The following is a 27433-nucleotide window of genomic DNA, read 5'->3' as shown; positions in this document are numbered from 1 at the left end:
TATTCAACAGCCATACTAAGACTCACCATTTCCAGGTCCCCATCAGCAACTGCTCTTAGGAGTTTTTCCACCTATGTATGAAGAAAATTTATTTGGTTTGTTAGTAGCTATTAAGCTGTACACAGAAAATCCTGTGTCCTTTACTAACCTCCTAAGCTCATGTGGTAGGATTACTGCTGGCCCATATCATAGTTGTTGATAAAGTTTTACAGGAAAAACCTTCTTCCTTTATGAAACAAAAAAGCTATGCAAGGCCTGTGGCCATTTAATGATCTCTGACTTGCTTAGTTAAAGATAAACAGTAGTTAGTTAAACAGAGGACACATAGTCCACACATAAAGCCATATAAGCCGATATACATTATTTTGCGGCTTCAGCAGTAGCTCACCATGCATTTCTGTTTTGAACCTAACGTTAAAAATCCCTACTCAAGACAAATTCCTACCCTGATAAATACTAGTTCTGTTTTGACTCTTGCTGAGCTACCAGAAGCACAAAGGATGGCAGGTTTTATTTTGCTATTAGAGAAACAAGAAGTTAAGATTAAAAAGATGCTTTTCAATCGTTCCCTTCACATCTGCAGATAACTGGTTTATTCCTACGTTAGAAAACAAACATTTACAAATCTAATTTGATTGCAGGCATGAAATGTGTTTTCTTACTTAAAATCTGAAAAGATATAAATATCAAAGGGTATGCATTAGCAAAAGCCAGGTCTCTTCCACTTAGAGAGTTATTCCAGGGCACCAGCATTAGAGCAATTAAGTACGTGTAGGCTCAGGCCAGCTAATGCCCGAGTATGACTGCTTGGTGCAGGTGTTCTGTTTATGAGCTCTGCAGGGGAGAAAGAGGCAAGTGGGGGAAGAAGAGATGGAAGATGCTCTGCAGTGCACTGATGCCATTCCCCTGAGCCTTCCAATTGCTTGTGAAAGTAGGAGAATGATATGTACTTGTCTCACCACTTCTCTGATTCTCTACTCTGACATGGAGGAGTTGAGACCCAACCTGATAGAAATGGGATAGGTGCCAGTAAAAGGGCAAGGAGAGCCCATTAGTACTATCAATAGGCAAAGTGTCCAGCCTCTGCGGATTGCTGAAGAATCATTTAATAAGCTTTGTGAAAGTCTGTTTCAGCATTAGAGCAAATTATTCTAGCGCTGTGGCATCACCAAAGATGCTGCTGTGTAAACAAAGTTGTTTCAATATTAAGAAACATCTTGCAATTTGAAGATCTCAGAGTAACAGCTACAGTCACATTTCAATCTTTTTCTAAAAATCGCTGTCTGCTGACTGTGATAGCCATGTTTGGTAAAGCAAGCAAGGAAGAACGAGACTAAAAGGAAGTTGTGTTTTACTGGTCTGATCTTTCTTCAGGGTTTTAGCAGCAGAACAGGACACATCTACAGGTGAAAGATCAGACGCCAGATTGAATCTCTCCATCTAATTTTATTTCTTTTTAGGAAAGTTGCTAGGTTTTATTTTATTACTACCTTTCTAATACAAGGTGAAGCTCCTTGACGTCATGCACTAGGCACTCAAGGCAGTATTCCTCTTGCCTAACTCTGAATGTGTAGAAGTTAGCTGTCTAAATCTAAGCCAGTCATTTAAATACCCTCTCTGGTAACTACAGAACAGAATGCAGTCAACAAATGACACCTGACTGCAACTCAGGTGAAACTAAGCATGTCTGAAATTAATTCTTTTCTGGAGTTATAGATTTCTCTCCACTGACTAAGGAGGGAAAATAGGTATCTAAAGCTAAAGACAATTGTCTTTCAGACATTTGAAGTTAGGTGAGCCAAATCCCAATCTCTACACTTATACATTGAAAATGGACTATATATAGGACAATGTCACTGGAGAATGTAAAGGTCTTGATGATTTTCAGGAGCCAGTCTTATCACTTGCAAGGCACCTAACAATAATAGCAAGTGACCCACATGCTCTGATAATTTCTTTCCAAAAATAACAACTTCCTTAGAATTCTAAAAACTGCCTCAGGCCCAAGCAGTGGAGAAGCATACAACATCTGTTATGCAGCTCATAGATAATTTAGTAAGAGTACTTAGGACAAAATATCTGCTACATGCATTTCCCCATCTTTCCAGTTTGCTTTCTCTCTCCTCCATGGAACAGAAGTACCTTCCTTTAAATGTAAAATAGATAAATCTACTGCAATTCACTCTCATGCTCAGTTTTTCTGTTGCTGAAAAAAATTGTGCAAGGAGTGATTAGTTCCAACAGAGGAAGTTCCAAATTTACATGCCTGGCTCTTTTACTCTCTCTTTTCTAAGTTGTAAATAAGCCACACACCAGACATATATCATGACTGGCTCATTTAAGTGAAGAGTTTAATTCACAAGCAGTATTGATTAATAAAGATCTAACTGCATCTCCTTAATCCATGGTCTAAGCCTTGAATTCTAGGAAACTGACCTTATCAGCTTCCCAGTACTTCCAGTGGCATTCCCTTCATGGAGTGCTCTCAGGATTAGGCCCTTGCCTCCTTGCTTAGTAAGAATAAGAACAGTAAGCCCATGTGAAGCCTGGCAAACAGAAATGAGCTAAAGCTGGATTAGAGGAGAAGGTCATTAACCCCAAGAATCTAAGGTGTAAGCTGCTTGTAAACTTTTTCCCCAGTTTGAACTACAGTCTTAGCTCTTAGGTGTGATAGGTTGTTCATTTAAGGAAAATTAAACCCTCAATCTATGAAGTGAACTTTTATGTACACTAGACCTTATTTAGAATGCTTGACTCTGTACAAACAGGGAGGTACACTCCTCTACTGAGGCTCTCATAGAGGAACAGGTAAGTGTGAAGTAATACTGCCCAGTCAAACTTTGTTTTTGAGTTTCTTAAACATTTAAAGAAAACAGAAACTTTTGGTAAGAGAAGAACCTTTTAATAGCAGGAAAAAGGAAGAATTTGAATGCAGAGGTGATATGGAGAGAAACAAAAATACGAAGGAAGTAAAATTGGAAAAAATGGAACAGGGGGACTGGGACAAAAAATAAAGAGAAAAGTACCAGAAGGAAAGGTGATACGACAGTCTTAGGAGGGGATAAATGGAAAGTATGGATCTGAGGTCCCACGTGAAACAATCCAGAGGACGGCATCTTGGTTGGTATGAACAGAGCAAAATCAGCAAACACAAGTAAGGTACTTAGTATATAGCGTGTACTAGTTCACATGTTACAAAATTGATTTCCTATGCCTATTTTGAAAGCTTGTCTTAACGTTCTAGTTTGTTAAGTTGTTTGCCAGTATGCCTGTACTAGTCTCTTTTCTGTGGCAGATTTTGTAAGCTAACAATAGCATATAATTCCTGGACAGAACAGCAAGGTCCTTGGGGCACTGACTCAGAGAGTTATTCCAGGGCACTGCCATTATAATTTTGTAAACTTCAACAAATTCTCAAATTACATAGTTAATTGCAACAAATCTGAACAACTACTCCAAATAGGCTTTCAGTTTTTCCCCAGAAATAACCAGCAGAGCAGCTGAAATCATACAAAAACAAGTGATAGATACTGAGATAACAAGCACCTGAGGATAGCATCATACAATTTTCCAAACCAGACAGAAGGCTGTTACTGAAGAAGCAGTTCAAAACTGTATTGCAAGATATCTCTCCTCTAGCTTCCTTAACTTTGCTTATTGTCAAAACTTATACCTCAGTCTTACCTCTTTATAACTATTTTTTACTTCTTCTTGCCTTATATCAGTTGATGCTGATGACAGGCTTGAGACAGATGATCCTCTGCTGAAAGCTTCTGTTGAGCGCTGAGGAGACCTAAGTGGTGACTTAAAGTTGTTAAAAAAATCAAACAAACGGAGTAAGTTACATATCAGATTAAGCAGGTTAAATATAGGCAAAAAAAAGTTTAGCAGCTTGCACTGGTTATTACCTCGGAAGCACTCTGTCCTCTTTCAAACGTTAGATAATTTAATTCCATCAACGACAAAATCTGCATAAAAATATTAATAAAGAGAACCAATGTTAGTCCACTTAAAGAGGGATCTACTAACTGAAACTCAAATTAGCCAACAACCTAATATTAGTAACAGATTATGACTGAGCAGATTAAAAGTACCCATTTACAAGTTTATGTTCTATACCACAGACTGTATTCATGTGATTAGATTTAAAAGTCTTCCTTAAAGGCAAACACACACTTCCATTTTAATAGTACCAGACCACAGGTTCCTATTAGCAAGTAAGCTTCTACACTTCCATGGAATTGCAGCAGAAAGAAATCAGGCTAGAAGATAAAGAAGAATACCTTGGAATTTAATGCACACTGTAGGGAAGTCTCTTTCATTCGGTTTTGAATTTCTGGATTTGCCCCATTTTGCAAAAGCACTTCTATGATCCCTTGATAGCCCCAGCGAGCAGCTATATGGAGAGGAGTATCTCCCTTTTCATTACCAATATCCAGTCTACAGGAATGTACATCATAGTAGACTAAAGCTTTGACGCACTGGAAAGAAAAGGAAAGCTATCAATAAATTATAGTATTGCCTCTCAATTCATACAATGTGTGCAATCCTAAAAAGGTTTTTTTCATTGCTGCTCACATAATCTGCCCTAAAGGGCAGGCTTTTCTGGTTCAACGTTATTAAGCAAAGAGTTAAATAACTAAATTTGCACAATACTACTATCTTTAATGTGAATGTGTAATAAAATTGCTATGAACTGCTAGGTCCTAATTTACAGAGTTAAATAGTTAGCCTCCAAATTTTTTTATTTACTTTTAAAAATACATTAGTGCAAATTTGCATCACAGTTTAATTCCATTCCATTAGAATGTCCATTTAGTTTGTCACAAAACAATTACTTACATCCTCATGACCATAAGTGCAGGCTAAATGAAGTGGAGTATTTCCACTATTGTCTTGAACATCAGTACTTGCCTTATAGTGCAATAAGAGAAGCTTGAAAGAAAAATAAAAGTACACATTTAAATAACTAAAAAATTAATGGACAAACAATTGTTACTCTGTAGATTCCTTTAGGTTTCTGGCATGATGAAGCACTTCATGAAAAACTAGCTATGCCTCTCCTGCTTCAGACACCACCCTCTTGGCATTACAGTACTGTATTGGCCCTACCCTAAGAACCAAATAAAAGCTACTTCTTACATATTCATAGAAAAAAAAAGATTCATCTACTGCAGCAAACACTGCAATATATATACTACATGATTATTTATCCTGTATTTTAAGAGTCTATTTAAGTGAAGACACGGCTTAATTTCAACAATGCTAACTGAAGAATCTCAAATTTACAAAATTCAAGTGCACAGTAATTAATGCAGTTATACAGTCTGTCCTAAACACAACGCAAAGTCATTTAATTCATTCCAATGACTGCAACAGTTCTTCTGTCTTAATCAGGAGCAGAGATAGTAACAGGCTCTCCATTTGCATTATGTGTTATAGATTTGTATTAATAAAATGGATTAATTAATCAGGCATGCACAGCTGTCAATTGCTTGGTTATTAGACATGGCCGAAAACTTTGCAGTATAGGAAAAAAAATATCATGCAAACTACAATGATAAAGGATGCTCAGTTCTGATAGAGTAAACAGCTCTGGTGAAAGCTTCTCAGAACACCTAAATCACAGTAACAGTAGAATAGCTTAGTAAGAGTAATATTTATTATTTAGCTTAAATATTTATTTTCATTCCCAATTAAGCCTTTTGGTGCTTACTGTAACATTTTGATATCCCTTCTGACAGGCAAGGTGAAGTGGAGTTGAACCATGGTAATCTGTAGCATTGACAATGGCTCCTTTGGCTACCAGTAAATCCACTAATGACGTTTGTCCTTGAAAAATATGCAGACATTAGAAGAAAGAAGTAAACTTTGCACAAGAACATTGCTACTTTTCAAATTCAAACATGAACTATAAAACAAAATACCTGCATTTCTGCTTTCTATGTTTCTATATACTGTATATTCACTCCCTTGGTATTCAGGGGATTTTTGTTGCAGATTACTCAAGGTTAAAGCTCCATAAAAGAACCTCCAGCTAAAAGCAAAGTATGCTTATATCTTATGAGTAAGAAGAGAACAGAAAATAAAGACGTCACACAAAGCACTCTCCCATTGAGAGTCAAGATAAAAAAAAAAAGGAAATTATTTATTAAATAAACCTCACTAAGAAAATTAATACATCTTCTAATAAATGTAACATCAATGGCACAATGAACATTAAAAGACAAGAGATGGTACAGATCTACCATGCACAGCCAGCTGCAGGAGAGAGAAAAAATTAATTCCTCAAACTGTCAGTTCTTTAAAACAAGATTAGTTTCTGATGATGCATTTTTACTTTTTTCACAGCTGAAGAAAGAATTACTGTGGTAACCACTAATACAAAAGTCAACAGCCAGCAAACAATAACTTAGCCATAAGAAATTGAGCTTAAAAGAATATACAACAATTTCAGTCCATGCCAAGATACCAGTTTCGATAACAAAGAAAACAAATTGATACAAAATTCACTCTTTAATCAAAGCTGGAAAACATGCGAACATAGAGATAAGGAACATAAAGAGTAGAAAAAAACTAGCAAAGAAAACCAATACTCACCACAAATAGCAGCTATATGAAGCGGTGTATATCCCCGGTCATCTCGGGAAAATGGAGTAACAATGGAAGGATCATTCAGTTTCCTTTAAAACACAACAGTTTAAAAGCAGCTCAGTTACCTATGCAGCAGTGGTAAGGAGGAGAGAAAGAGAAAAATTGCCAAGGCCAACAAAAACTGATTTTGGAACTTCTTATCCTTTATCTTTTCACATTGACAAATTATTCTATACAGAGCTTTACATTTATTAAGAGATGTATTTTTGTTCAAGATGTGTAAGTTAGGTTAAAGAGAAGAAACATTTCACACCACATTTACAAAAGGACATACAGCCTCCATTACAAAACGGGCTGGTTCCAAGGCATTCAGTATTCTCACAATATTTCTTTTCCAAACCACACATCTCCAAGTGCTACCAACTTCCTCTATAACTAAAACCAGCACACTTTCTAAAGTAAATCTTAGCGTAAGACTTTTACATAGCTTTGTGTATTTGCGGAGATGAAAAACGCTTACCCAGAAACTAGCTTCTCACATTTGTCACAGTAACAGAGTGGATGACACATTTTCTGTACAGTATCCTTATCACTGTCACCTTGACTTAGTAACCGCTCCACTTCCTCTTGACTACCTGAAGCAATATGCTACAAAAAGCCAAGAGAAGAACGAGAATGAGAAACCAATGCGAAAAGCCTCCTTTTAAAAGAAAAAACCACAAACAACAACAACAACAAAAAAGAGTAATTTACTGAAGCACAAAACAAAAAGAATCAATTATATAAGACACGTATTCACGCATTAGAAAGCAGAAATGAACAATTCACAGCACAAAACCCCCTAATGGACATTCAGTATTAAAAAGAATCTGTTCTTGGCTTACTTAACTTTCTATAAAAAAATTACAACTATTCCTATTGTTCTCTTTTGATTCAGTCACAAAATTGAGCTCCCTCTGTGCAAAAACATGTCTATAAAATTACTAAGTCTCCAGCCATAAGCTGTGAACACGTATAATTAGAAGTTCTGCTTTGTGTTCTTGTATAGGCAAAATTCTTTTAGAATGACAATGTGAGATTAACACATAATATGAAGTAGCTGCCAGGTGACTATATTTAAATTACTTTAGAATTTTTTTTCCAATTTCAAGCACTAAAAGTTATGAGAGACAACCAGATAGTAATATCACATCTGTGCATTAAATGGGCCAATCAATGCCAACAGCAGTAGCGTTTTATCCTCATTTGCTTCTGTATTTCTCATAATATGTGCTGAAATCCATAAGATTATATTAACTTAGTAATGTTTTGGCACAGAAATGCACTAGATTCAAAACACACTCCTAGCATCTACTAAAACACATTTTGCAGTACTAATGTAATTAACATTGCATTACATTTCAAAAAAATGCAGAAAGGAAGGGATATAAACATGCAATACATGAGTATATACATATCCTGCCATAAAAGTTATTAACCTTAAATAAGCAGTCTATTGGAGTAGCAGACATCTGGGACAGTAAGTTCATCCTTTGTCTTAAAAGCAGCTTGTCACACAGTCTCTCAGATTCCTGAAAATTAAATATATAGATCGATTATCTACATATTCGTTTACAGGCAAAAGTACTTTAACAGTAGAATTAACTTCTAAAAATATTAAACACTGTATTTACCACTTGCAAATTATCAGATGCACGTAAAACCTAAATCAGTTTCACGTCTAGGATTCCGAGACCTAAAAGGCTGCACACCTGCAATAAGTAGATGTTCACCAGAATACTCCTTTACTGTAATTCTCCATGAACTAACTGAGCATTAATGAAATTATGGTTGAGCCATCTAAAAAAAAGAACACAGTAAATCTAGAAAATACATTATAAAGACAAGAACTGTAAGAGATGCAATGCAGCTTTCTTACAAGGAGAAATTAGGATTCTTCACTCTGGAAAAAATATGACTGCTACAGCAATCTATAAAAATTAAAAAAAGTCCAAAGAAAACATGTAAAGAATTAAATTTCTTTGGATGTTATTTCTGGATAATGACTATCTCCCTAGAAATGGAAAGACTCCCAGCATCCATCAAACTGAAGACCACTGCATTTGAGATCGTCACCCACGTATCAGATAAACTTTGATGATTTATGATGCTGGCTATAGCTTCTGCAATTAAGTCCGTAAAGATCAGATACAAATAAGTAAAAAAAGTTCGACTTGGCCCTTAACATTAGAAAGTCAGCATGAAGTTTATGGAACCAGTGAACTGCAAATAAACAAGATTATTTGAACACCAAAAATAAAGAGTTCAGATTTTCTAGAAGTTTGATCACTCAAGTCTAAACAAACCTCCATTGTTACAGCAAATAATGTCATTAAAAACATTAACAAGGTCTAGAGATAAAAGTTCAGATCTGTACTTCACAGTTAGCCGTTTGTATTTAGAAACATGAAGATGAAAAATATAAGCCAATCTTTTCAAAACTAGGTACTTTAGCTAAAGATACTCAAACATATATTTTCAGAATTACAAGGTGCATAACACTGATCTTCTTGGATACATTCTTCAGTGTGATCAGGAATAACTTCCTTAAGAAATACTCAATAAAAAATTGTATTAAGTAGAAAAATACATTAAAACTTTACTACTGATACAAGCTTCTGAAGTCTTATCAGAACTTCTAATATTAATTGCTTGTAGACAGCTTTATACTTTCACTATGGAGAATCTAAGTAACCACTAGCAAGACCTTGTGTAGTTTTAGTACTGTTCCAGTGTATTTTACAAGAGAAGCGTTCCCCAAGTGGAATAATTATTTCAAAGAGTCGCTTGAGACAGTAATCATTATGTAGTGCTATTATCTTATTTGTTATATAAATCAGAAAAAAAAAATTAAAAATAAAAAGTCTATCTCAGGTAAAACTTTGTATCTTTGAAAGTGAAATACAGAATGGCAGAAGAATCGCATCTAGGTTGAAGTATTAAGCAAGTTTGGGCCTTCAGACAAAACTCATTCATACCAGCTTTACTTGTACTCCAGCAATTTAAAAAAAAAAAAAAAGAAAAAAAAAAGAAAAAAATTGCTTTGAGTGGGACTCTCAGGTATTTTAAATCTACATTGTCTAGAAATACATATCCAACATGAATGATCTTCCTACCTAACATTACTCTCTGCACTAGAGACATGAAATATTTGCTCCTATGAGGGTGTACCTGCATAATGATCCATTCAAGGTGACTTTCACAGATTACAACTGATGACCTGGGGAAAATTACCTCTACTCCCCTTCCCCCTCAAAACACTTTATTAGCCTCAGCTTGTGTTCAAGTCTTCCTTTCCCGGCTTCTCCCTCCTGCACTCCCTCCATGCCAACTTCATTGCTACCTACAACCCCCTCCACACAGGAACCAAGTGCTGCCTCCATCTCCCTACTGCAGACCTTACTGCAACCCTCTGAACTGGAGGGTCTTATTACACGTTAGCTGTGCATAGGAACTTCACTAAGATCCAATACTTATTAACTGGAATTCTCATTAAGTAAGGCTGACAACTCCCAGAAATTAAAACGGAACCTTTCATGCCATCAGTTACACATTCCTCTCCTCCCCACAACTAAAATATCTGTTCAAGACTTGGGTGACTTTGGGTGAAGGGATTTGGCAGGTGTCTCCTAAGTGCAATTTTCTTATTGACATAAGGGTGATAATATGCCTATTATCCCACAGGGTACATTAGTTCCCTGCTGAGTTTTCTTTATGTAGCTAGCTTCATTAGGGATTGGACAACAACATTACTCAGCTGCCAGAAGCTCCATCTGAAGCCAGCTATAAAATTAAGTGTAACCACATGAGGGGCTGTAATGAAGCCCCAGGGCACAGCAATGTTCCTGCTCACTTAAATCCCACAATCCCTTCCAGCACTATCTGGAAAAGCAAACCATGGGGCATCACCTTCACAGCTGTTGCTGCCTTAAACAGAAAGTTGATCTCTTCACCATAAAAATAAAGGTGTTATCTCAACTGATAAGTCCATGGAAGGAGAGCAATGCTAGCAGAAGTTCCTAGCATGTTCCTCTACCTGCTCACTGCCCTTTTTCAATTCCTGTCAAGGGGCTATTTGCTACCTAGTTTCTTCATCTTCAGTGTGTACCACTTTATTCTCTCTTACCCTACACTAGAGAAAAGGGTGATCTAGCTCTTCCTTTTTGAGCTGTGCTTTGGGCACAGGGTGACTCACTTCCTTGTTTTCAAGGTTCTGCTGTTTTCCACCTCACCTCAGGGTGCTGCCTTCCAGCCATGTTAATGCCTGGGAAAGGTAACATAGAAGAGAAGTTCCTGTTGCACACTCACTGTACCCACATTGCAGTGAAAAAGCTGAAGGCTAGCACTCTAGGTCTGGTGCTGATCCAGCTGAGGTATGGACAGAAACACTTACTGCTTAGTCTTATATTGGTGCAGACACTAATATAAGAGTACGAAACTGGCCTTGTTTAGACTTCCCAAAGATGTAGTTCATCTTTCACTATAGATGCCTCTCGAAGAAATAAATATAATATCTTAATGGCAGTGGCATTTAAGTTATAATCACTTGAGGGCAATCCCAGTATTAAAAAAAAACCTGCTATCCTTTACTCTATAAAGAGGGATAGAATCAGGCATTTAATAGGAAATAGTTTTTATTCTAGAAATTTAAGAGTAGCATATTCTTTTTTCAGCTTGCTGGCATTGTATTGTTGTGGAGGACAATTGTACTTAGGTTCCAGTTGTTCATCCAGACCACCAGCATTGCTATTTGTACACTGATTATTAATGACAGCCAAGTGACTGCAGAAAGCAAAACTGTTTGCCAAGTTTTCCTTTTAAACTAACATTTTTATTTTTTTAAACATAATTCAATACAGCATTACAGACAAGAAATACTACAGTCTCTTTATACAAAATTAGTGCTTTTTTTTTGGAGTGTACAAAGCAAACCTATGCATGACAGGTTCATGCAAGAGATCCCACAAAATAACAAAACCAAGAATAACAAAAGGCTAAAATATTACTTTAAGTGCTTCTTCTTTAAGATTGTGCCCCAGGTTGTCCCATCCCAAGCCCTGCACACTGAGCCATTATTCTGGCCCCTGCAATTAGACTCCAGTGCTTTGTAGCTGGGCAGACTGAGACACGTTGAATTCACTCTGGTTCCAAGTTCACTTCTTTTGATTTCCACATCAGATCAGGAAAACCTAATTTTGCAACAGCAGAAAGTTTTACAGGAGCAATAAGACTGGATTGCTTTACTACATAAGATACAAAGTTCTTCAGCTACAGAAGTTTCTAAAGTCACATCAATATCATACTTGAGGGGCCTGCAGGGATTTGACCTGATGGACAGAAGGCCTATAGCTACCCAGCAGGACGTAACTCAGGCATCCACAAACTCCCTGCCCCTGCTAGGTTAGAGATACTGAGAGCCAAATTTAACCTTCAAACACCACCTGCACTCCATCCAAGTTTAAACTATAAACTTGGTACAACATAGTAATTGGCACTGCAAACACTGAATTTTTAGAGTATGAAGATTTACTGAGTAATTCTAAATTACACTCCAACCTCCATTCTGCTAGCATACCTGAGCTTTTTAAAGTTATTTAAAAAAACTGTTTAAGCTATGCCTACTCTTAAGTCCTGCACTGCCTTCACAATCATGACAGAGAGCAAACAGGAGATACTACTGAAGACTCATCTTGAAAACAGTGCTGTTATTTTTCCTCTATTCATATGAAGAGGCAGACTTGACATTTATCTCCTTCATCAAGAAGTATACAATACAAAACAAGTATTGCTATAGGATTAGGACTTCATTGTGATCATGTAGATCGTTTTAGTATTTGCTTCAATTATAGTTACCTCAACACATTTCCTTAAGTGCAAAAAAGGAACTCTTATATTAGCTGTTGGCATCCTCTGAATGGAATTTACTCCTGCAGTGGTACAGTCCTACAAGCTTACCAAACACAAGTTTCACACATTTTAGCAGTAGCTTACTGTTGATCTGTCAGAGAGGTTGCCTTGTCGTATGTATTCTATTGCAGCCTCAATTGAGGTTAGACAGTATCCCAGTTCATCCTTCACTGAACTGCAAAGCCTGAAGTTCTTTATGTAACTCAAGTTGGCCATCCTGAAACAAAAAGTTAAAGCCATGAACCACTAAATTAAGACAACACTATCATAACTATCTTAATATTGCAACTCATCTCAGGCAATCCAGGAAGACAATAGGTGTGTTAAGAAAAAGCTTATAGAAACACTGTTAGGCTAGTAATACTATGGCAGTTCTGAGCTTCGTGGACAGATCAGAACTCTATTTGTCTCTCAACTATTCAATGAAAAGTTATTAATTGGATATAAGGAATATAAAGGACATAAGGATAGCAGTGGCAGATTGTTTCACACATTTCAAACATGTTAATGTTTCAAGTACCATAAGGACCAGTGTAAAGTGATAGCTACAAATCAAAGGAAAAACAGCAACCTAAATAACAACCTCTGAAATATGGGATACACCAACACTAAATTTCAGTTCAGGTACAGGTGGAAGGTTTAGATATACTTTTACTAATAGTTAGGAGACACAAACATAACGGTATAAACTAGCAGCAAGCAATTAAACATTCAAATCTAGTTTCTCTGTATCAAATTTATCAAACATCTAGAAGCTGCATAAAGATTTCACAGCTCCTAACACAGACAAGGACGGACCAGCCTGTGAAGTCTGTACTGACATGTAGATTTGGTATAGACAGCCTCTCACTACCACTTCTTTCTACGTTAGGAATCAAACCAGCAAAAGACACAGCACTTGAATGTCTGATAAGTCCTTAATCTGGTCACACCTGTAATAAATCTTTGCTGTTTGTTCTACTATAGTTTTCTGCATTACTGAAGGTGTATGAGAGGCTGATTATGAGTTATTACTACATGTTCAGAAACATTTGCCCTTACAGCAGCATTACATATAAGATGACATGATGGAGCTCTGTATAACCAAAGTAGTTACATACCAGTTTGGGATTTCTGTTTTTACAAGTAAATACAGCAAAACAGAGAGAAGATCATCTGCACACATGGTTTCCATGTTAACTAAAAAAAAAGAAGTTGTATCTCATGTTAGTCATGTTATCGTTCAAATCAAGAGTAATACCTATAAATGGAATTCTACTTCCTAAGGCTAATGGCCAGCTCTACTAGTACAGAATGCATTCAGTAACCTTGGCAGCCCTTCAAATAGTCTCAATCTCCCTCTAAAATAGGCTGCCAGAACCCAAGAAACAAATAGTTTGTACCGTAGAAATCACAATATTTGACTAGCATCCCCTCCTTCCTATATAGGAAGAGCCAAGCTCAAGATTCCTGAAATTCTTGAGGGCAATGAGATCAAGTAGTAAGTTCTTTGTACTACTCCATTTGCTTAGTGGAATTATCTTCTCTCTCTAGGCTAGATCAAACAAATACCAGCTTAAGAGGTCCATGCTTTCCTATTACAGAATCATTTCTGTAATCTATAGCACCACTCTGAAGGCAGCATATAGAATTTTTGTCCCCCACCACTACTGTACTTTGCAGTAGGTGCATTTCAAGATTATCAAGGAGCATGGACAAATAAACAAGAATGATCTAGCAGCAATCCTCAGTGTTTAAAATGGATCATCCACAATTCTGCTGCATGAGAAAGTGTCCTAGCACATACAAGCTTCTCACATGCTTTAGCTAAAACATAGCTACCCAAGTACCCCACCTCACTCCATGAGAAACAATGCTGAAGTGTCTATCTTGTGTCCATTTCGCTTTATTTAGGGACCTGGAAGGTAGACTCCAGTCCAATTGTGTTAAATCCACAAGTGCTATTCAAATAGCTGTTTAAATACAAAAACACTGTGTGTGTACTGGCTAAGAAAAAAGTTAAGTTAAATTATTAATTCACTAGTTACTGACCTCTTTGGCTAGGAGATTGCATAATAATTTGTACCACTTTCCATAGACAAAGTAACTTCTGTTGAGGGGAAGTACATTTGTTCAACTGACTGAGTTCTCTCTTTGCACGTGGTATATTAAAACTACAAGACAATTTGAAATAAATGGTTAGCATATCAAGTTCCTGTGCAGGGTGTCATAGAATCATAGAATGGTTAGAGTTGGAAGGGACCTTCAAAGGTCATCTAGTCCAACTCCCCTGCAAGGAGCACGGACATCCCCAACTAAACCCGAGTTCTAATTTATTTAGAGCCAAAATGAAGAATGGTATTAAAATAAATATTTCCATCTCTACTCCAAGTACATTGGCATTTCTGTACCCTGTAGATGGAGAAGGAAGTATAAGAACATAAAAGCAAAGAAAATAATGATCAATGCATAGACTGCCCTAAAGTGACACTTGCAAAGCTTTACTTTTCCATCTCAAAGGAACAAAGTATAAGAAAAACTTGCTATTGTCTGAAGGAAGACAGTTTTTGGCTGGCCTGAGATCTATATGACAGGATCTCAGTGACTCCTCGAAGAGTCCACAATCATCCCTCTCACCTGAACTCAGGCTTCACTCCAATGTCTTTTTGCTGCAGGTCTTGAAGGCTCCTTGTAATTTTGTTAAAAGCAGCATCCTGATCAATAGAAAGGCAATAAGTTTTTTTAAATGCACTAGATTAATGTAACTAATCTTCAGGAATCAAACAAACTTACCTCACTTGCCTCAATAGTCCCTACATATTTAAAGACTAGGTCATAAATAGCATGGTGTATATACATCTGTGGAAAAAAAAACACCACAGTACTTAAGGCATGAAAGGGAGAGTTAAAAATAGTTTGCTAATTATTTTCCTTCATTTCAGATGCTTACTTCAACTGCTTGTTTAATCAGATTCATCTGCTCCTCTTGCTTTGCAAGCATCTTCTAAAAAGGAAAGCCATACAAACAGCAAGAAAAAGTTAGATAATCTATTGCTTAAGTAACACTGTGTACTATGTATTTAGTGGAGTACATGTTTACCAAGTGTGAATCTCTCAAAAGATGCTGGAGACATTTGGTATAAAGTGCATTGACAGAATCCTAGGGGGAAAAGAAAAAAAAAGCACTCAGACTCAGGTTAATCTGACTTGAAGCAACAAAGCATAAATAAGAAAAGAAAGGAAGCTCTCTCTGCCTTCGAAGTGTGCACTATGGTAAGATTTTTAGCTAGAAAAATTGTCTTTATCCAATAGTTAAGATGTGGTAATTCACAGTTAAGAATTCTACTTTCTCCCTTCCCACCTTCCTCAACTCTAGACTACTCTGACATAGAAAAGCTCAATAATAAAGATAACCGAAGCAGCAAAGTGAATCATATTTAGTAAATTAAACATCCAGAAGCAAGATACTGACTATGTAGTGGCGGAGGCTTTTCCTTTCATGTTCTTTAAATGTTCTATAGAAAGATCCTATGTACTTATCAAATCTCTCACAGTGCCTTCCCAAGAATTCTCTAACATCTTCAATATTTTTAAGAGAATAAGTGTTTGATGAAGCTGTAGATTCACCTAAAATAAAAGCCAAGAATTAGCACATAGGTGTAATATATATGCATGGTAAAGTATATTCTGTTCCTACCTAAACAGCCAACTTGTGTGCAATGAAACATTATTTCAGCTTACCATACCTTTAACTGAAGGTATTGCTTTTAATTAAAATAATTTAATGCATCACATTTAGGGTAGGCTCTATTGCCTTGTGTGTCAAGTATTTATTTGGAATAGGTCAGAAAGGTTTCACATGCTTTTTTTTTTACCCTGGGGGTAATTTTTTGCTGCATACACAACTCAATCTGAGTGCAAGTCAAGCTCAAAAACAGAAAAGCACATTACAGCATTGACTGAATGCCCATGCAGGAAGTCAGTGTGCTGTGAGCTGTAAAAACCCCATCTTGGTTTTTTACATAACCTATCCTTTATTTAGGCACACTTTCTCTGAATGGGAGAGCAAAATTGCTTCATGTAAACATTAAATCAAATCCACTTTCCTTCTGAATATGACAATTGGATCCCTCACTTAAAATTCATATTGCTTTTCCAAATTTTTTTTTCTAGGGAAGTCTTTCATTTGCAAAGGCAGCTAGCCAATAACAGGGTTAAATATCATTACTGAAATTACTAGTTACCTCACTTCTGAAAGACTGCTATACAACTACATTTATTAACAGCCAAAAAAAGGAACACTACAAGAATAATTTTTTAGGTTTAGATTAATATTTATAGAATTTAAGCCTATATGTATGCCAGCTTTTTTTTTTTAAATAAAGTTTCATACTTCCTTCACAGTATTTTCACACTACCCTAGTATTACTTCACTTCATCATCATTTCTTTCAAATAAATATTCTTATGTATTTAGGAAGAGTAGATGGTTTTATTTCAGAAAAAGCATATGTTTTAAGAAGCTTCTGTTCCTTTTAATTAGTAAACACAGATTGTTATACAAAAAAATCACACAGAAATCCTATTATATTCACAGCTTTAATAGTAGCCTTGGAAATAGCATTCCAGCCTTATCAAGAGCACTTTCTGTACTAGGACAAAAATTAACACATTCAACTTAATGAGACAGACCACCATCAGAAGTGTTGCTAAATAACTACGCTATGCAACCTCTGACTAAGTGATCAGGAAACAATTTACCTCTCCAGTTTTTTGTGCATCCATCTTGCATCTCAAAACACATGTCACATTTAAGACTAAATTCCTTTTTTAAGCAGTCAGCACTAAACTGAGCATTGCTAAAACTCATGCTGGATCAAGTATTCTGCAGAGCATTTTTAGTGCCGAGACTGGGGCATAGACCCTACAGAATTAAGTTTGCCTGGTAGCAACTTAGAATTTCTCTCCAGTAGCATACCAACATCTGCCCCAGCAGGCTAATAAATACCAAGAGCTTTCAAGCAAGCCAATGCTTTTTAGAATGAAGGAAGTATATTAAGCATATCAAACATATTAATTTGCTCACTGTGCAAACACCACCACCAACCTACACTTCAATACTTACTTGAGCTTTCTGTTTTTTCCAACGGATGAGCTATGCACAATATACTAAAACTTTCTTCTTTATCATTGTAAAATGTTTCCTCAAAAAGAACAGGTACTGAGAGATGATAACTAAAACCAGTTCCTAAAATGATGAGGTTTCCTTGTATGAAGATCTCCTGAAACAAAACAAAAAACAGATCAACTGTAAAACTCCACCAGAAGAAAGTTACTCTTTGGCTTCTGCATTGCATAGTTACATATCCACAGAAATAAGAATCTTGCAAGACAAGAAGGCCCCAGATTCAAGAGATTTCATATTCTCACGCTGTGTAGACACTGAAACAAAAACTCCTTCAGTCTACAATGGCCAGCTGACCTCGCTTATACCTACTTTCTTTACAAGTCTACTGCTAGAGGAGGCTTCAGACAATCTCCAAGGTCTAAGTGACTATCTGCAGATTTTAGAGCACTTTCAGTAGAAGGGACATTGAAAAACAACCTAGAATTGAGGCCTAAAGTCCAGCTTCAGAAAAAAAACACACATCTTGTCTACGTTTTTCATGCTGAACTTTATCTCCCCAAGCTGCTCCAGTGAGGACAGCTGCAGTAGGAAGCTCTAGATGACAGCCTGCAAACAGGTGCAAGCCTTTGACACTGTCTCCCACGGTATTCTCCTGCAGAAGCTGGCAGCCCATGGCTTGGATGGGTACACTCTTGGCTGGGTAAGGAGCTGGCTGGAGGGCCGGGCTCAGAGAGTGGTGGTGAATGGAGTTAAATCCAGCTGGCTACCGGTCACAAGTGGTGTTCCCCAGGGGTCGGTGCTGGGGCCTGTCCTCTTCAATATCTTTATTGATGATCTGGATGAGGGCATTGAGTGCACCCTCAGTAAGTTCGCAGATGACACCAAATTGGCTGGGAGTGTGGATCTGCCTGGGGGTAGCGAGGCCCTACAGAGGGATCTGGGCAGGCTGGAGAGCTGGGCTGAAGCCAATGGGATGAGGTTCAACAAGACCAAATGCCGAGTCCTGCACTTTGGCCACAACAACCCCAGGCAGCGCTATAGGTTTGGGGCGGAGTGGCTGGAGGACTGTGTGGAGGGAACGGACCTGGGGGTACTGATTGATGCTCGGCTGAGCATGAGCCGACAGTGTGCCCGGGTGGCCAAGAAGGCCAACGGCATCCTGGCTTGCATCAAAAACAGTGTTACTAGCAGGAACAGGGAGGTAATTGTCCCCCTGTACTCGGCACTGGTGGGGCCGCACCTCGAGTACTGTGTTCAGTTTTGGGCCCCTCACTGCAAGAAAGACATTGAGGCCCCGGAACACGTTCAGAGGAGGGCTACGAAGCTGGTGAGGGGTCTGGAGCACAGGCCTTATGAGGAGCGGCTGAGGGAGCTGGGATTGTTCAGTCTGGAGAAGAGGAGGCTCAGGGGAGACCTTATAGCTCTCTCTAACTTCCTGAAGGGAGGTTGCAGTGAGCTAGGGGTCGGCCTTTTCTCTCGTGTAGACAGTGATAGAACTAGAGGCAATGGTTTCAAGCTGCGCCAGGGGAGATTCAGGCTGGACATTAGGAAATGTTACTTCTCGGAAAGGGTAGTCAGGCACTGGAATGCACTGCCCAGGGAGGTGGTGGAGTCACAGACCATGGGGGTGTTCAAGAAACGTTTGGATGTTGTGTTGAGGGATATGATTTAGCTGAGAAGTATTGGTGATGGTTGGACTGGATGATCTTTTAGGTCTTTGATAATAATTCTGTAATTCTGTGAAGATCTCAGACTGTACTGCAAAGTTACAAGTGAAAGAAGTGACCCTATGCAGTTAGCACTGGTTACCATGGCTTGCTGCTACATTGGTCTGTTTCTACTCCACTTACTGAACTGAATTAATACATCAGGTCTCAGATACAACTCGGTACCTTTAACAAAATTCCTAACACTCATAAAACACAGATAAATTGACAAAGCTGCTTTGCCAAAGTAGTAAGATGAAATCAGAGGCAGTGTTACCATCTGAATAAGACAGATATTCTTGTGTACATGCCAAAATACAGCTTTTGCTAGAAAGTAGTATATCCCTGAGAACTTTGGCTTAGATGGGCAACATACTATTGTCAGTTAGCACTAACTCCTAGCTACCTGTCCTGTAACCACTACTTCATACTATCAGTCACCAACTGCAGAGAATCATTTGTTGCAGTGTCCCCAGGCAACATTCACATATTAAAACAGAAATACCTTTCCATTTAAGGTCTGAAAATTTTCTTCTAGAGGCTTCAGAACATAAGATTCAAACTGGCAGGCAGAAAGACTGTTGCTTGAAAGGCTTCCTTTGCATGGAACTAACACCTAAAAAAGTTAGATCATGCTTTAGAGAGAAGTGTCATGTATCACCAGCTAAACCCCAATAGTTTTTGGCCTTTAGAAGCAAGTAATTGAATCTAGCTTATAGGCAAATGTATAGCAACTATAAGCACTTTTGTTTAAATAAATTAAAAGGAAAGGCCACTGACAGACACACAGTCCAGTAATTAACCTAGAAGTTTCAATTACTGACTTATTGAAAAAGGATGACAGATGTAACTGAAACTAACAATACTAAGAGAAGGAGACGAACACTTGAGTTACTTAGCACCAGTCACCCAAATGACTCCAAATTACGCAGCTAATAGAAGTGAAGTACATTTTCAAATTGAAACAAAAATCCATCAGAAAGAAGAAAATCTAAGATAATAAACATCTTTGGGCTACTGCACATCAACAGATTGGCAGTTTGAAACAAATTCTAGATTTGAAAGCAACATATTATGAATACAACAAACATTGTATACTTGTTGAAAAACATCTCATTGTCAATGAGGAAAAGCATGAAGCTAGTGGTTCTTTCAGTACTCAGAAGCTTTCAGAAACGGTGTTAGAATACACACAGAACTGGTGAATAGATTTTAGCATTTCTACTGATCACATCACCATCTCAAGTAACACACAGCTGAGAGAACACTGTCTAATTTAAGGCTTAATTTTATAATTAGGTAACTATAAACTCCAAGTTAAATGGAGTCTCCACAGACTTAATTTTTGATGAAGACTAACTGCAGAATACCCAGATCAGAAGTCTTAAGAACTAGAATTTTTTTTCCAGCTCAGTTCAGTGGATTTTGCTCTGTAAAATGCTGTCAGAAACAAGTGATTGTCTGTCCACCAGGGATTTCAAAAGGTCAATCCCATTTTAAGTTACAAGCAAGCGGGAGAATATGTAACTTCAGATCACAGCAAAGAAAATAAGCTTCTGTAAAATTTAAGAACATCAATTTTGACCATTTACTACCATACAATATATCAAGAGCTCCATATTAGTAAATAACACACAGCTTAAACTAAAAGTTGCTCTGTTTCACTTCTAAGTTTGGTAGGCTTGCACTAATCTTTAACTTATGCCTGCTGTGACACTTGTCAATTCATACAGCTACTACCTAATAAGCAGCTTTTAAACATACTTATTTGTACTTACAATACCATGGAATTCTGCAACCTTGCTGCACAGATCAGGACGCCGCTTCTGAATGGCCAAATAAAATGGATTTTTCAAGATATCTTCATCATACATAGCCATATGGACTTCAGATATTCCAAGGAGATTTTCTGAAATACATATGGAGAATAGTTAACACATCATACATGGTGTCTATTAAAACATAACATTTGTGACTATCTAGGGGGCAGTTTGAATTCCCTTGTCTAAAAGGAAAAAACAATTTTATGTCTTTGATGTAAGCAGTCAATAGCACGCTTAACTAATAAGAAGATAACTATGGTTCCTCAGAAAGATTATTTTCCATGAATATATATTTCCAATTACATAGTTATTTTCATAATGTCTCCTTAGGCCTTCCACATGCTGGAGTCTAACAACACATTAAGTGTTTAGACAAAACTTAGGAGAGGAGGAAAGAAGTTAAGATCTACATTATTACCACTTTGATATACAAGCTAACTCACACTGCTAAGATCTGAAACAAGCCAAGAGATACGAGTTAACAGCTTTACACCAAATACTATTGTATCACAGGACAGTGATGTAAGACTTAAATGGGCATACCGCAAAAACAACTCACCTGTGTAATGATTACTGACTGACACACACCAACAAGATAGCATAACAGGAACCCTTGTGTAAGGAAATCCTCAGCTTTCCAAGGAAAGTTACAGGGAAGAGGTACACCAAGGATATATTAAAACTCATGTCATAATTAAGAAGTTACCACAAAATGCAGTAATTGTGGTCATCTCTACTCCCATGGAAAAAGTCTCAATGATCTGAGGTCAGGCTGATGCCTAACATTTGGCAAAACAGTGAGCCAAAAAGTGACTGGAGATAGCTTTTCCAATGCCTACAGGTTGGATTTCTATCACTAGGTGTGTCACAGGGGAAAAAAAAATGATGTCTAGAGGCATCAGACCCTTGACTGCTTGCCTCATCAATTCTAATTCTGTTAGAAAAACTATGACACATCCTAGACACAAGGCCAGGAAAAGCCCTAGCAAGTCTCTTCTGGAATAATTTCAGAATGATTTTATTCATAAGAACTGAGATTAACAGTGTTTCAAGTGCTTAATTAACTAGACTGTTCTATGCCTTTTCTCCTCATCCAGCTTCCCTTAGCAATCAACAGAAGTTGCATGTTATACTCATGCAATTTCAGCTACATGACCTAGGAAAGAGCGTGCACAGCAGCAGAACTTTAATTTGAGCAAGCCACTGACACAACCAATATTCCCCAGTTTTCTTAAATGTAGAATTATACTTAGTACATTATTTGCTCAGTGTGAGCTTGTTATGCTTGCTTTGTAGCACCTGTAACATCTTACTACCTAACACCATACTGTTACTAAAACATGCCTTTCTCCGTAGATCGTGGAAGAGACATGAAACCTTTGCACAGCAGTTTAACAGTAGAAAAAATACACACCCAACTCCCACTGATTTTTAGATAGCCTTTGAGTTCCAGCTATGCTGCTAACTGATCTATAGTCTGTTAACCAATCTACAGTCTAGTCCCTTCTTATAATTAGGCACAAGGAGAGTTCCCCTTAAACAGCTAAACACAAACATGATCACCTAAAGCTGCAAGCAGTTTCCACTCTAAAGTTAGCATCAGTTACTCACAGCTTGGACAACCTCAGCCTGAACCACTGAAGTTCAGCAGTGGCAGATAACTGCCTCAAGCAGAGTTTTCCTGTGAAGTTGCAGATAAAATGGTTCATACACTTTCAAAATACACAGTAAAACTAAGAGCTTCTATGGAAGAACACTAATTCAGTAGTCCAAGAAGTGTGTTCTCTGGAGCAAAGATCTGAAATTTGTCAACACAGAGGGGAAGAAAATGTTTGCTCATTGACACCTTCAAAAGACTAGCCAAGTTCAGTATTTACAAGACTTCAAACCTAGAAAAATGTACAGCTTTGGACAAGATCTATCCTACCACAGTGCCTGAGTACACAGGATCATAATCAGTAATTCCACAGCTGATGAGTGCTATAAACATTTCCTGGCAGGCAGCTGCAATCCAAGTTCAAGCTGTGGGCTTCTTCAGCCAGTGGTGGGGGAAAGGAGAAAAGGCAACTCAAGCCCAGCAGCAAGCCTGTCACCCATCTTGAGCAGAAGCAGATTGCAAACTCCGAACTGCTCACCACATGCCTATTCCTACACAGCAGGAAATCACCACCACTAGCTAAATTAGTACTGTTTAAAGAATCACAATTCTAAATTTCCTTCCCCTTTCTCTCTCCCTTACCCCTGCATCTGCTTACTGCTATATTAGTGAATAGCTATCACATCCAATTAAAATGTGGGTATGAAAAAGAAAGGGTGGAATACTTAAAACTGAAACAGTTACTATACTCACTTGGACCTCCCCCACCTATCCACAGCATTCTTGAGAGAGACAGAAGTGTGAATGTACAAGCAATCTACAGTTTAAGTAAGTACAGAAAAAAGGACTTTATACTAAACTTAAGTAGATTAAGTCTACAGAATCAAGACAGTATATTAAAGCACCCCCTCCCAATTTTGTCTTAGGCATTTTTTACTTTAAGTCAATTTCTTTCTACCCCAAAAGTCAAATGCATCTGAAAATACTGGCTAATGCATTGTCATAATTTTAGGAATGCATTAGAATACTCCATTGAGAGATTGTCGGCAGAATACAACATCCAACTTCAACCTAATTTAACTTGGGAGGGGTGGGGGGGTGGCACCAGAGGGGATACAAACTCACTCTTCTAGTTGCACAACATGAGGAAAGCAGGAAATGTACAAAGCCTTATAAGCATTAAACAGCTCTGGTAACATATCACAAAAAGCCCACTAAAAATTGTCACAATTCACTATGAGATTTATTAAATTCTACCACGCTGAGTTGTAAAGCAATACACAAATACTAACGTTATATAAAAGGTTTAAACGGAATCACACAAGTGTGTGACTTCATGCCTGTAAATACAGAAATAGCTCAAATTACTGGAAGAACAGAAGCTAATAAGCATTATGTTACTGTTGTAAAAATCCACAGTGATAACACTAAAACACCCAAATCCTTTTTAGATTAAAAGCAGAGTGATAATTCCAACATTACAACTCATGGTACAAGGGACAGCTAAAGCGAAAAACATACCATGGAACCTAAGCACATTACTTTTCTCCAAAACACTGGGAATGAAGTCTCATAACCTTCAGTACTGAAAACAATGAGCAGGATTTAACTCTGACAGTTTATTTTGTCATTGATGCTGTTTTCCTTTAGAGACAGTCAAGTGATGTACCTTTTACAGATCTACCAGGTTTCAGTTCCTTTTAAGAAGGATTTTGAAATTTAGAAAGACAGCCATTAAAGATGTCACTGTAGTTGCATTGCTACTTGGCAGTTCCATCATGTCCACATTCAGTTATCTAACAATTCACTCAATTCTTCGGCACATTATCTTCTGAATGTCCTGCTATACCACTAGTGAAGACCCAACGAAACACACTGCAGATAAAATGCCTTTCATAACAGAATCGGGGATTCTGTATACAAACACTTCATATTCAACGTTGAACACTACAAAATTCTGTTTTCACTAAGGCATTTCAAGGACACTTCGGCAGAGAAAGGACAAAAGAATAGCTACCAAAGTTGGTAAAAATTATTAGCCTAGTTCAGTAACCTGAGATCTCTCCAAGAAAGCAAGTTACATTGGGATGCTAACATCAAGTACACCATTGTCCTCTCCACAAAAGTCCAGCTACAAAGCAACAGAATGCCACATTCTCCAAAGTTTTCACACCAGATCCATTAGTATGTCATGTTCAAGACTCAAATTCACTGAATTTTACTTGCATAGCAATAATGCACAATTTCACTCCTCCTTAGTTTCACATGACAATTTCATCTTAGCTTGCAGACTCTACAACAGTGACAACTAAAGCTTAGTAAACCAATAACTAGAACATCACTTGCTGAAAGGCTAGAAATAATAAGAAAACCAAAACAAGCTGCAACTCAGTACTCAACTAAAAGGTATTTAGCTCAGAGTAGCAGACACTTCTGATAAAGTTTATATGTGTATTTATCATACTAGCAAACTGCAGAGATCTGCAGAAAAGAAATAAGCAGCAATTGTTCCCCAGTTCTAAATGAGTTTTTTTTAAAAAGTGCTTTCTCCCCCCTCGCACCCCCTGTAAGAGCACCACTTGTTAGCAGGAATAGCTGAAGTTAAGCATATCTTAAAGCATTTTGCAAGCAAACAGTGGCATTTAATTAGTATCAGTCCAAATAAAAACACATTTACCACTTCAGCTACTGTTTTACCTGCACTATTACTCCTCATATTTACCCCACTTCCAGGCAAAGATGAAAATCTAGACTTGAGCACTCAGAATAAAAACAAAAGATCCTTTCTCTGTTTCTGAGCACACAAGAAACCTTACTTCCTCCCCTAAGCAAACGAACACTGAGCATCTTTCGGAAATAGCTAAAGAAACACGTTCCAGAGCACCTTGCTCACCATGAGGGAGCAAAGGAGGAAACAATCTATTCCCACCCATTTTAGATTGAGCTACAGCTTGTATTGATTTTGAGAGAGTGAAGTATGTCAGAATAACACCTTTGAATTGTCAGATTAGAGTGGTGAATTTGCATCAGTCAGCTCAAGATTCCCTAGCAACCAGGGGAAAAAAAAAAAAAGTTTTTTTTGATCCCAGAACATATCTGACAGCAATAGAACAGGGTCTGGAAAAGAGGGGTCAGAAGCATTCCAGGAAGAAGCACCCCCGCTTCAGACACACATTTCTTCTAGTGAAGGTTAAGAGCTAGCACAGGATCTCAAGATTTAGGTTTCATCTCTGTTCAACACCCAGCAACAACTCTGGCTCTCCTACCACTGCTCCCACCATTCTCAGACATACATCCCCCAGAGACCCCAGACCCCACAGCACCTGCCAGCAGCAGGGCAGTACGGCACAGATCAGTTTCTACCACGTCCTCTTGCAGCTTTTCATTATGACTGCCCTTTGTAAACTCTAAAACTGAGCTCATTCTTTAAAAAGAAAGCGGCTCACCCTTTGTATTTTAACAGTGTACCTGCACCATAGTTTGATGTGTACAGATTCTTACTTGCCTCAGACTTGAGGTCACAGAACACACTGGCTTAACTCTCCACAGTCACTAGGTCTTTCCTCCAGAGAAAGCAGATGTTAGCACGAGCAGCTCATCCTTCAACAGGCACACTTGCCACTTTTACCCAGTCACTTCTGCCGATTTTTGAAATAGTCTTACTTGTCATTAGCCAAGTACTAGGAACAAGCTGCATTCTCCTCTTCACAGCAGAAGAGAGACTAGACTCCCATTTCTCAGTTCTTGTAGGTTTAGAAAGCCACCAGAGTAGCTGCAAAGAATTGTCCTTCTTTGGCTTACAACTATTAAAGCTGCATTAAGTTCTCAGGTGGGGAGCCCTGAGCTACTAACAAGCAAGCCCTGGAAGAGAGTGCAGAAAGTGCTGATCAGTGAACCACATAAACAGTGACAAGGAACACATTTAGAGGAAAAACATTAACAGAAAGTACAAAGTTCCCAAAACAGCTTCTCAAGCAAGGATACTTCCTCCAAATATTAGTGAGCTGTATTTAAGGCCACCTCCTCAGGCTTGCAGAGGTGCCAGCAAATGCATTTTTTTGGAACAAAAACTAAGGAGTTGAAATACAAAGATAAACAATGTTTTACTTAAACCAATTATTTTGATCCTTTAGTTACTGAGACCAAATAATTATGTAACTCCTCAGCCTGTGTACTGAGGGTACAAGCAGGCCTGAACACTGTACTACTGAGATGTGAGTCACAGAAGGTAACAATTTTTTGACTAGAGTTACAGACCACCACTGTTCATAGCAGACCACATAAGGTTAGTATCAACTCCAAGACTAGTGGTAAGTCTGTAAAGAAACCACGTATGGAGGGTCAGAGCCAGCACAGGCCACCCACAGGGAACTGAAGCCAGCAGCCCTGTACCTCACTTACCTTAGTTTTGATTGTCCTTAAATCAGACAACTTGCTCCAAAAGCAAGTCCATCAGGCAAGGCTTACCAACCACTTCAACAAAACAGCTTTCTATCTACCTAAAATTCTACTCTAAAGTCTATTAAAACAAGAATACAGCATTTAACAAGTAGTGATGTTCAAGAAGCATCACAGAATACTTTGCAAACATTTTTAAGGGTACTACAACAGGAAAATATGGTCATTAACATCCACTGCAAGAACACCTTTCCACCGAAGCA

At 37.9% G+C, this 27433-nt stretch overlaps 1 protein-coding gene across 2 annotated transcripts in view; it reads right to left on the bottom strand.

Annotated features, from left to right (window-relative positions):
• The window catches only part of ANKRD27 (ankyrin repeat domain 27), a 42996-nt gene that overhangs the window by 13422 nt on the left and 2141 nt on the right, over positions 1 to 27433 (bottom strand). For both annotated transcript variants that reach the window (XM_086758007.1, XM_086758008.1), the window contains exons 2-21: positions 21131 to 21261; positions 19858 to 19968; positions 17644 to 17800; positions 15992 to 16146; positions 15620 to 15679; positions 15470 to 15523; positions 15313 to 15378; positions 15157 to 15233; positions 14572 to 14693; positions 13641 to 13719; positions 12625 to 12757; positions 8073 to 8165; positions 7115 to 7242; positions 6601 to 6683; positions 5717 to 5832; positions 4843 to 4935; positions 4284 to 4481; positions 3909 to 3968; positions 3685 to 3804; positions 27 to 71 (exon numbers count right to left, since the gene is read on the bottom strand). In XM_086758007.1, the coding sequence (XP_086614133.1) occupies positions 27 to 71; positions 3685 to 3804; positions 3909 to 3968; positions 4284 to 4481; positions 4843 to 4935; positions 5717 to 5832; positions 6601 to 6683; positions 7115 to 7242; positions 8073 to 8165; positions 12625 to 12757; positions 13641 to 13719; positions 14572 to 14693; positions 15157 to 15233; positions 15313 to 15378; positions 15470 to 15523; positions 15620 to 15679; positions 15992 to 16146; positions 17644 to 17800; positions 19858 to 19968; positions 21131 to 21232 (2052 nt within the window). In that variant the 5' untranslated portion in view covers positions 21233 to 21261. The remainder of the gene's footprint in view (positions 1 to 26; positions 72 to 3684; positions 3805 to 3908; positions 3969 to 4283; positions 4482 to 4842; positions 4936 to 5716; positions 5833 to 6600; positions 6684 to 7114; positions 7243 to 8072; positions 8166 to 12624; positions 12758 to 13640; positions 13720 to 14571; positions 14694 to 15156; positions 15234 to 15312; positions 15379 to 15469; positions 15524 to 15619; positions 15680 to 15991; positions 16147 to 17643; positions 17801 to 19857; positions 19969 to 21130; positions 21262 to 27433) is intronic.

The sequence above is a fragment of the Chlamydotis macqueenii genome, chromosome 13 (assembly GCF_036417535.1).
Source record: "Chlamydotis macqueenii isolate bChlMac1 chromosome 13, bChlMac1.mat, whole genome shotgun sequence".
NCBI classification, from domain to species: Eukaryota; Metazoa; Chordata; class Aves; order Otidiformes; family Otididae; genus Chlamydotis; species Chlamydotis macqueenii.
The sequence above is the reverse complement of the archived record's forward strand: the minus strand, read 5'-3'. Positions and strand labels throughout refer to the sequence as shown.